The sequence below is a fragment of the Periplaneta americana genome, chromosome 12 (genome assembly GCF_040183065.1).
Source record: "Periplaneta americana isolate PAMFEO1 chromosome 12, P.americana_PAMFEO1_priV1, whole genome shotgun sequence".
Lineage (NCBI taxonomy): Eukaryota > Metazoa > Arthropoda > Insecta > Blattodea > Blattidae > Periplaneta > Periplaneta americana.
In genome coordinates this window covers 150,825,091-150,836,739 of record NC_091128.1, presented here as the reverse complement: position 1 = coordinate 150,836,739, position 11,649 = coordinate 150,825,091, and the positions used below count along the sequence as shown (strand labels likewise).

At 35.1% G+C, this 11,649-nt stretch overlaps 1 protein-coding gene across 1 annotated transcript; it reads left to right on the top strand.

The window, feature by feature from the left end:
• Positions 1–12: 12 nt before the first annotated feature.
• On the top strand, positions 13–11,176 carry LOC138711010 (secretion-regulating guanine nucleotide exchange factor-like). The gene is made up of 6 exons (XM_069842283.1): positions 13–220; positions 2,916–3,284; positions 4,893–5,082; positions 6,797–7,024; positions 9,054–9,209; positions 10,892–11,176. Exons 1-6 carry the CDS (start codon positions 203–205, stop codon positions 11,059–11,061), a joined length of 1,131 nt encoding a protein of 376 aa, XP_069698384.1. The 5' UTR covers positions 13–202; the 3' UTR covers positions 11,062–11,176.
• Positions 11,177–11,649: the final 473 nt, after the last annotated feature.

The following is an 11,649-nucleotide window of genomic DNA, read 5'->3' as shown; positions in this document are numbered from 1 at the left end:
AGGGTGGCAACACTGGGATCAGCTGTCTTATGGGTCAGATGAAATTGTATACATTTTATTCTGTACTTACACCAGAATCGCAGATTACAAAATGTTTGTTATAACATGATAATCGAAATGATGACTTGATAAATGATATCCCACGTGAAATTAACGGTATTCATCATCTACTTGTTCACATGTTAGTTATTACTGTTCAGAAATGCAACTGTTTTCTTGGGTATGTAAATTTGGCTCTTCTTTCCAATTTGACCACCAATGTTGTAACATTCGATTAAATTGTATGAATTTTTAAGGTTACATCGGTGCTAAACTAGCGCTTATACATTTTGCATATACGAATCTAACGTTTGGTTACTTTACGCTTTTGTTATGCTTTGCACACACGATCAACTGCATCTCCATCCTTGTAAATTCAACGATTTTCACTTCGAAATCACCGGAATTACCTCAGCGCTAGTTTCACCAGTACTACCTATTGACAGCAATGTTGTGAAGGCCATAACTCGGAAATAAAGCATTTCCGGACACATGTTGTAATGAACTATTTTGATTGTCTACATGTGGGAAATATATACCTGAAATTATGCCCCATATTTTTAAACATCCTGTATGTATATATATATATATATATATATATATTTTTTTTTTTTTTTTCTTCTGGGTGTACAGACCCGGAAACAAAATTTGGGCCACCTGAATGTTCCGAGTTCCAGTTCAAATTCTGTTTCTGGGTTTGTACAATGCGCACACATTTTTCCAGAACCCATGATTACAAAATAGGGCTTTTTTTATTTTCCCCTTCGTTCTTGTCTTTTTACCCATAAATTTTTATTAATATCCCATTATGCTCTTTTTGTGTTCCTATTCTGTATTCTAATAACAGATGGTCTTCCACTTTTTTTTCTTTTCCCTGTGTTGTCCATTCTAATGTTCTTTTTGGTATTCTTTCATCTGAAATTTTCCAGTGTGTCCTTACTATTCCAGTTGTTTTTGTTTCACAAAATCTAAAATTTAACTCTGAACATTCTTTTTTTTTTTCTCTCATAATTTCGTTTCTAATTTTATCTCTCCGAGATATCCTTGCAGAATGTCTCCAAAAGTCCATTTCTGCTGCCATTAATTTTGCCTTCAATGTAGAGTTCAAAATCTATACTTCAGAGCCGTGAGTCCTGTAATTATGGTTTTAAAAATTTTAGTTTTTGTTTCTTTCATAACACGTTTGTCCCATAAAACCCCATTTAGTGCAGATACGGTCTACTTAACCTGAATTGATTCTTGTTTTATCTCGTCTTGTTTCCCATAACTTGTAATTTTCATATTCAAAGATAAACCACACATGTTAGGCCAATTATACAATGTTCATAGATAGATAGATAGATAGATAGATTTATTTGTTCCATAATATTCTTACATTTGCTTTACAGCATAGAATAAAGAACATGTCCAATTCTTACGTTTAACAATAAAATGAAATACATATAAAATGCAAATATGAAATATGTACAGAATTAATACCTTAATAACAATAATATTTTATACAATGTAATATGTTTACCATTTAATATTATTATAATATTTACACAGTACTGTGAAATGTCAAGAATTCATCTACAGAATAGAAAGTGTGAGATATTAAGTAATTTTTTAGTTTTGTCTTAAATAATGCAGGGTTTTGGCTATGATTCTTAATGTCTTCAGGAAGACTATTGAACAATTTTATCGACATGTAACGTACTCCCCTTTGAAAGCATGATAAATTTGATGATGGTGTATGAAAATTATTCCTTCTGCGGGTATTTATATTATGTATGGCTGAGTTAGTTGGAAAATTTTCTTTATTACATAAGAGGAAATTTATTGTAGGGTATATGTATTGATTTGTTAAGGTTAGAATCTCTAATTTTTTTAAAAATAATCTACATGATTCTCTAGCCTTTGCTCCAACTATTATTCTAATGGCTCTTTTTTGAAATAAGAATATATTTTTACTATCTACAGAATTTCCCCAAAATATTATTCCGTAGGACATAATGGAATGAAAATAGATTTGATAAGAATGTAAAAAATTATATATTACAGTTATATGAACACTAATAAATATAATTATTAAAGAAATTAGTAATAGTCAGACATGTTTCGGAGATGCTTCTCCTTTAAGCCAAGCAACAATGCGGTTCGATCACCTGAACCAGCCATTGTGGTAAATAGTCACTGAGGATGGAGAAGCATCTCCGAAACATGTCTGACTATTACTAATTTCTTTAATAATTATATTATATTTATTAGTGTTCATATAACTGTAATATATAATTTTTTACGTTCTTATTGTAATTTTCACTCAAAGATATTTGTATTCTTCTGCATGTGCAAACGTGCCCATTTCTTCTTCTAGTATTAAATCATGATGAATGTCTCCTGTAATCATATTATTTGTTTTCCAAATGTTTATATTTAGACCCCATTTTTTGTATTCCTATATCAATTTCCCTGTGATGTATTTTACATATTCATATTCAAGCAATCAGTTTCATTTGTCAAAAACTTTTTAATAGCATCATTGAATCAATTTGAACTTCAAATTATTTGTAATTGCACGCGCGCGCGCACACACACACACACGCACGCACAAACACACACACACACACACACACACACACGTCACTGGCATAGCTCAGTGTAAAAAGTGTCTCCTATTACGAGGCTCTCCTTTGGCTAGAACTCAAATTCTACTTAGGCTGATCATCTGATTTAGTTTCTTTCGAGGATTTCTCCAAGTGTAAGGCGAATATTAGGTAATCCATGGTGAATCCTCGGCTTCATCTGATTGAAATATCATCTTGCTGTAGTTAATACAACATCGTTAAATAACCAATTTAAAAAATGTAATTTTTAAATTTCGATTTAATTTTCAGGGAGCCAACACATACAGTCAGTTGGGTAATGGAGTGAAGTCGGAACAGTGTGTTCTTCCAGTGGAAATAAAGACAGAAAAACAGCTTTTAGATCCGAACAATATTAAACTGATCACAGGTGGAGGAGGTCATACTTTAATACTTACCAAACATGGAAAAGTGTTTGCTTGTGGTTCAAATAGTAAGGGACAATTGGGACTCGATATGGACACTCAGCACCTGTCATTTGAAGAAATAAAATGTCTTCAACCGTACCATATTACTGACATCGCTTGTGGATGGGAGTCAAGCTTGGCTATTACCAAGAATGGTGAATTACTCGTTTGGGGATCTAATACATATTGCCAACTAGGACAATCAAAGAAAATGGTAAGCTGCAATAATAAATATACCCCCAAAGTATCATTAGTATTAGAATCAATGGCTTCAAAACGCATGTAATTAAATTGTTGTACGATAGAACATTATTTTAAAAATGGTTTGTAATTTTCCTCTTTTACTTATTCCTTTATATTTAATTTTGGATTCGTGTCAGAGCAAGATTAAAGATGCCAGTACTGTGTACTGTTGTGTACCACCAGAAAAAAAGCACTGGTAATCATAAAAATATCATGGAGTTGGTTTGTAGAATTTCTGTCTTTGTCCTTGTTCATGCATTTTGGATCCAGTTACTTGTGTATGTCTCTATTTTTAATTGTGGAACCCGAATCACGCAAGTGAAGTGAGTGAGCATTGGACACACACACTATTTTTACCAATATGGGTTCTGCCTTGTGTATTTAGCTGTTTTCCTTAAAAGTTTCATTTCTACTGCTATGACTCTTCATTTGTGTTATAATATTTTAATCCAGTTTGCTGTAATATTGTGGAAAGTTTGAAAGTTATGTTTATAATATGTGACTTGCAAATATATAGAAATTTTGTTATCATATCTTTGTATAATTCTATTATTTTTGAGTAGACCTCTGATTTTAGGTTAAATGCCTATGAAATATGAACTTCTGAAAGCAATTTTATGGTTTCTAAAAATGGTTATTTTGCCCATTGAGACCTATTTTTAAGGTTTTAGAGCCTAAAATTGCCTATTTGTATTTTTACGTATATATTTTTAAATTTTCGTGTAGCAGTGAAAGAAAAAGTTCTGAATATCATGGGGTGCGCATGGTTCAGATATCCTGTAATAATTTGGTTGTAGTAATGAAGAAATTCCTGGAAGGTGTCTGGCTTTGTTGAGCATTTGAACAGACAGTAGGAATGTGATGAATCGGGAGGATGTAGTTCTCCCTAAAGAAATCAACATGGCAAATATTGCTAGATTTGGGAAGAATTTTTTTCAATAGAGGAAAAAGTTGTTATGTATTGCAATGCCAATTATGAATAATGTGTTAATTGTAAATTCATTGGTAAATTAATTAATTTAATTGTAATATGAGTACTTATGTATTAGCAGCCTTAGAAGAACGAGGCTGATGAATTCATTAAAAATGACGTATCGGTATTCATAATTTAAGACTTAACAAAAATAAAGTTTCTAACCCCAATATTTTTTTACAGTTTTTGTGACTGTATACCATAATGCTTAATACTTATTAATTAATTATATTTTTATAGTTACTGTAGTTTGTGTGGATAGAAATTACATTTCTGCTGCATAAAATAGTATTTTTAGCTGCTTGAAATTATATTTTCAGGTGCCTATAATTTAGTTTTCAAGTGCCTAAAAATCCGAGGTCTAGGCTATTTAGAAGGAACTTGGGCTTTATGGAACTTTGTCCTCTAAATGCCATGGTTTTGGTCTTATCTGTAGATATTGTTAAACCATATTTTAAAGATATTTTTTTCTAATTTATGTATGGACTCTTATAATAGTATTCTGAATCTTTTATCAAGATTTGATCATAAAATGAGTAAATACTATACATTATAGTGGCATTATTTTCATAACCAACGAATTATTTACTTGTTACTTATTTTCAGATTCCATTCACTGCCATACCAGTGAAATTAACAGTACCTAATGTAAGATCAGTGGCCTCGGGTCTACGCCATTCTGGTATTGTTACAAGAGATGGACGTGTTCTGATGTGTGGTAGCGGAAAGAAGGGACAATTAGGATTAACAGATAGTAATGGAATGCCTCTTTTCGAAGCACAATCTCCACAAGAAAGTAAGCACAGTATAATAAAAGAGATACGAAATATCCTTTTTTCCAAATCCTTCATTCGTAATAATTTAAACATTTACGTACATCATTTTGTATAAAAATATTAGCAGAATCTCACTGAAAGAGATAGTTCATCCAAATTAAAATATTCAAGTGATTATTTCTTTTGAATGCTATACCTCTCTACTGCATTATACTACTGGGTGTTCATTTCAAAGTGTGTCATGACGTCACTATTGATGAGTCAGCGATTTGAAGCGAGTTTCAGCTTTTATGTCAGAGAAGTTGCCTATTAATCAAGGCGTTCAATCTGAACTTGAGAACGTGTACAACATAACTTGAACGCCGTAGCAACAGATGGCGGTCTGTACGGTCTGTGTGCTACCATAACCTCTTTCGAACTGTGTTTTGCACGGGCAAGTCGTACACAGGATATTTGTTATCATCGGTTGCGTACGGCAACATTCCACAACACAAATCAAATGCTCCGTGTCCATGTTGACCGTCGACGTTAATGTCAACAAATATTGTACGTAAGTAATCGTCTTAACCCTCTCCCCATATCCCGACAGTAAGAAAAAACTCGCCTCAGTATGTGTTTCCAAACAGTTCACATTCCTGCCACTACTGGCGTTATGGTACATATCGGTAAGTACTCTTCAGTATGAATGCTGTACTTGCCAGGCAACTTCTCTGGCACGTAGGTAATACACCTCTGCGGAAATGTAGGAAGATTGAATTCTCTAGGCTCATCGGCTAGCCACATGACGGCATACAGCGAGCCATGACACACTTTGAACTGAACACGCAGTATAGTCTAGTATATACAGTCACTAAGCTTGAGTTAATGAGGGTACTAGGAACAATAGACTGTGCCGGTACTGTTTCACATTTATCTGATGAGGCAGTAGTAGCGATCCTAGTGGTTAGCAACTATCTATGGATCAGAATACTGTGAATCAGCATACTTTTTTCTCCCCCCCACCCCCACTGCATTTTTGTTAAGTGCTCTCTCCCTCCCAGTTTACAGTGGCCTGTACTGCCTTCCTAAAATAAGAAAAGATGTTCTACTTTCAGTGCTGCACTATATGATATATGTCGTTAAGCATTACTTCCCGTGAGATGGTACTTCACATATTTTGTACACAGTGCCATCCTACCTTATTACATAACAAATTTATGCAAGTCATAACTTACTTCATTCCCTCTTCCACTCATGTTCTTTTTAAATGTATCTTTGTCACCTCTCGTTCACCAGCCTACCTATTTATTATTTCCCCACTTCTGTCCCCCACACTTATAATCCTCCCCTCACTTCACTTCACATTGATATCCTTGTTCCCCCTACTATCTACTTCCATTTTTCTTCTGACTGACTGATGAACTCTGTGTCATGCATACCTTGCTATTTTCATTAATGTCGCCCAAGGCTCCACAATATAAAAACCAGTAAAATGTTCTCACACAATGGACTATCATATTGACGCAGAATGCCATTATTGTTACAGCACATAATAAAAATGCTTGTGATGGACTTGGGAGTACTGTCAAAAGACTTGCTACTAACACAAGCTTATAAAGACCATATGAAAACCACATCATGATACTCAGACAACTTTACGATTTTGCACACTTATACAATCCAGACATTTTATTAATGTATAAAGAACACTATAATTATAAAATGTTCACTAAAAAGGTTTGTATTTCTTTACAGTTCCTGCCTTAGAGGATGTTGATAATATTGCTTGTGGGCAACATCACACAGTGGTAATGACATCTTCAGGCAGAATCTTTGCTTGGGGAGATAACAAATATGGACAGTTAGGTTTGGATCCTTCTTACTTTCCATCAGTTTTTTCACCAATGGAAATATCTCTTAATTTGCAACTGGATACATGTTGTAAACTTCTCTCAGGTTGGACTCATGTTGCTATTCTGACAGGTGTGTATTATTAAGAACATTATATTATGTTTTCTTGTTGGTGGTGTTGTTAACCAATGCTAACTTCTTGACAGTAAAGGCATTAAATTCCTCTTCAATATTTTGCCATTGGAAGAAATATCTATATTCTTACTGCCCTGTTTTTCTTAATGTATTATCCATGATCTCAGATCTGTATGTTATGAATCGTTTACTGACCACATTGATTTATGGTTGGGCCACTCTGACTAGAAATTTCAAATGTGGAAGAAATAAAGAAAAAGGGACTACTGTATAAAAACAAAGCAATCATAAAATCAATTAGAAAGCTTGATACATCCAAAATGATAAAAATACATGTTACTTTAAAAATATTCACTGACAGAATACCGGAAAATGGAAAACATCGCCCTTTTTCTTGCCTGATGAAATCTTTATCTTGAAAGAAAGAAAGGAAAAAAAAACCTGCAGTCTGCAATGACCATGATGATGATGATGATGATGATGAAAGAGTTAGTGATGGCTGCAGTAATGATAAAATTGGCAGTAGTGGTATAGTGAAAATACTTGTATTCTGTTAGTGATAATACCATGACTTCTTTGATAGATTTCTGAGCATGGTTTAGTTATAACATTCATAACACTAATCAGACGTAGCAATAGCAGAGATTGTGTAACAGATTTTCTAAACTTAACTTTAAAAGACCTTAGTACACAAATAAATATAAGATCAAAGCATGTATAAAGCTGTATAACAATCTAATATTCTGCATTAAATGCAGGAAAATCTGTAAGGTAAGAAACAAATACTGGAGGTAAACAATAAAAGCAAAGTGCTTTCAAATACGGTAAAACTTTGGATTACGAGTAATTTAGTTTGTGAGTGTTTTGCAAAACAAGTGAACAATGAGGAAACATTTTTGTTTGATAAATGAGCGATGTCTTGCAATATGAGCAGCACAATTTGTATGTAACTTGCTTCGCTTGCGGGCAACAGCAAGAGGCAGTGGAGGAGATCTCGTCCGAGGAGGAAGAGGAGAAAAGAGTAGACGAATTCCTCGCTTCGAATGAGATTCAAGAGGTGTGTAAAAAGTTAGAAACAGTACAAAATTTTGTTCAAATTCACCACCCTGATAAGGTTGTAGCAGTGCGTGCGATAAATCTGTTTAATGACAACGCAATGTCATATTTCCGCAAAATCCTCAAAACGAGACAAAAGCAGGTGTCAATGGATAGGTTCTTAGCCAAAGCAAAAGATTCCTGTCAGTCGAGCAGTCAGAAGTGATTCTGTTAGTGATAGTGAAAATATTTTCTTTAAATATTCAAGAAGTTTACTAAGCAGTAAAACAGGTGAAAGACACTCAAGAACAAAATACAGTAAAGTAATTTGTGTTGCACTATTGTACCGAATTTTACCTAAATTATACTGTATTTTATATGAGTAAAAGGCTGTGAAACGAATTAATCTGAGTTTGCATTGGTTTTTTTTATTAAGAAAGTAGCTTTGATATGCGAGTGTTTTGGATTAAGAGCACGTTTTCGGAACAAATTATGCTCGTAATCCAAGGTTTTACTGCATATATTGAAATAAAATGTATGATCAATATAGTGTTCTGGCTGTAAATTTTCGATTTCTTTCAGACTGAAGTAATGAGTGTGTTCGTTTCTCATCTATAAAACGTTTTCATATAAGAATTTAGCATAATTGTTTCTACTGAGCATCGTGATCTAGTGACTACCATGCCTGCCTTCGTATTTTGAAAGTCCGAGGTTCGATTTCAAGAGTCACCCTGAAGTCTCTCCAGGCAAATGCAAAGGACCATACAACCCACTTCCTTCTCAGTCAAGTAACCATTACCACAGAATTCCATGTACCATCCACCTACATTCTGCCATCAAGTGTTATGATTGGCTGAGTGGCAATGACTGTTAAGTGGAAACTCCCTTTAAAAACAGTGTTTCTCTTTTTATGGTATGTTTGTGTAATGGTGGGTCTTTGTATGATCATACAATTCATGTTATATTATATGTAGACTGTCTTATATTACAGGTAATGGCAAAATAATCAATTGGGGAAGAAATACATATGGACAATTAGGATGTCATGAATATCAGCGGCCATTTTCTTGGGAGCCTCAGATAATGAATAATGTAGAAAATGCAACACAGATAGCAATTGGATCAGAACACAACATCGTACTACTTGGTATGTCATAAAATGTTTGTTTTTCTTCTTTATTCCGCACGAAGATGGTAATGAAAATACAGGGTGTTCAGAAATTAAGTATCGATTTTGTAGAAATAGAGCGTTTAGGGGTAAGATGTGCATGATAATAAATTGCAAGTACACTGTGTTTCTAAACTGTGTAGTTGCTGCTGGAGTCCATGCATTGGCTTTGTGACAACAGCTAAACATGTGTTCTGTCGTTACAAATAACAATCTGCATGATCTTCAGCTTACCAGAAAAGGTTGGTTGCTATGGTGATGTGGAGCTAGAATGTTATGTTTTATTTAATGACGCTCGCAACTGCAGAGGTTATATCAGCGTCGCCGGAATTTTGTCCCGCAGGAGTTCTTTTACATGCCAGTAAATCTACTGACATGAGCCTGTCGCATTTAAGCAGGTGGTTCGATGGACAATCTTATGGCTCTTCGGAGGATGATGGACGTCCTCATACGGGCTGCGTTGTGACAGTCCGAGTACACTTAAACTTGATCACCAATGTGCGGTCAGCTTTATGGAATTGGCGTTGAAATTTTGTCTGAATGTCACCATACAATGAACCCTCTAGCCTCCACGTCACCATAGCAACCTTTTCTGGGAAGCTGAAGATCATGCAGATTCAGTTATGTACTTGTAACAGAACACATGTTTAGCTGTTGTCACATAAACAATGCATGGACTCCAGCAGCAACTACACAGTTTAGAAAAAATGGTGTACTTGCAATTTATTACCATACACATCTTACTCCTAAACGCTCTCTTTCACAAAATCAGTACTTAATTTCTGGACACCCTGTACAATTTAATTTCGCATAATACTGGGTGAACAGTATAGAGTAGAACAGCAGACTTCCTGTCACCTACCTCAGCATACATAGCAAGTTGGCATGCTAAGAGCTGTGAAACCTGTTCTGCTCTATACTGTTCATCCAGTAGTTATTTTGTTTTAAGATAGAGCTGGACTACCATTCATGTATACCTTATTTTATTTCATGGAGTGCAGTTTCATAGAAAAGACTTTGCTGACAGACCTTCTACTGCCCCTTACTAATTGGTTGTCATAAATAAATGTCATCCTTACTGTGACGGAAATCTTGTCTTCGCCTATCAGTAACCAGTCACAACCCTCGTTCAGAAGAATTGACAGGCTCCCGTCAAATCCACGTGGAGGCAGAGTTACTGCATCTCTTCCGAATTCCAAGAATCCCATCAGTCTCATTTCGAGGGTCACCAGGATTGTGGCAACTGTGCAATGTTGGGACGAGGGGACAGGATGGAATCGTCAGAGTGTTTGTGTAGGAAGTCATAAATCTGTAAGTGGGTGTTCAAAGGAGCCACCGAACTGCACTCCTTGAAATAAAATAAGGTATAGCAAGTTGGACATACACTATTTTTGTGTTGAAACATGATTTTAGTATTTGCGAGATTTTGGTAGTCCGTATGATGTAAATAATATTTGTCTTATTGTTAATAATTGTGGATTTTGGCAAGTTGAGTTTAAGAAGTTAAGATCTATGTTTCTTCACAATCGGCAAAGACTTGCAAATTGCTGAAGTAGAAATAATGACTGTTGCATCCAGGTGTGAATTCTAAAACTGTTTCCTTTGCTGAAAGCTAGTCATCACTGTGTGTGTATTGTCATTTCTTTTACTGCTTCTTCCAGGCACGGGGCAGATAGTTAGTTGGGGTTGGAATGAACATGGAAACTGTGGTATTGGAACAGAGGAAGATGTGAGAGTACCTACTTTAATTGGCCTTGATACAAAAAGAAATGCAGTGCTGGTAGGGACTGGTGCAGGACACAGTTTTGCAATGTTAAGTGATGGCACATGATTTTAAACAGAGGGTGACTTGAGGTGGTGTCAGCAGGACTGCAGCTTCTCCATCCGACCATTAATTTATTTATATTTTGTACACTGCTGTTAACAATAAAATTTCATTTACTTTCTGTTGTAATTTTTTTTCTCCCTCCATTTTTAGTGCTTCATATGTGTGGATGTTCTGACATATCAACTTTGTGCATATTTACCATCAAGTTTCATACACCACTATGTCAAACCTATTTGACATATCTCTTTGCACTCTTCTTCTTTCTTTCTGAATTTGGCTCAATGTGCTGGGAAAGAAAGGAAAAAATTAAATTTTGATCGGATGAAATTGAAATACAAACTGCTGAGCCATTTATACCCGAACCCACACTTTCTGAAGGCGAAATTGCGATAGAAAATACTGCATGCATTGTATTCTTCACCTGACATAATGAGGAACATTAAATCCAGACGTTTGAGATGGGCAGGGCATGTAGCACATATGGGCGAATCCAGAAATGCATATAGAGTGTTAGTTGGGAGGCCAGAGGGAAAAAGACCTTTAGGAAGGCCTAGACGTAGTTGGGAAGATAATATTAAAATGGATTTGAGG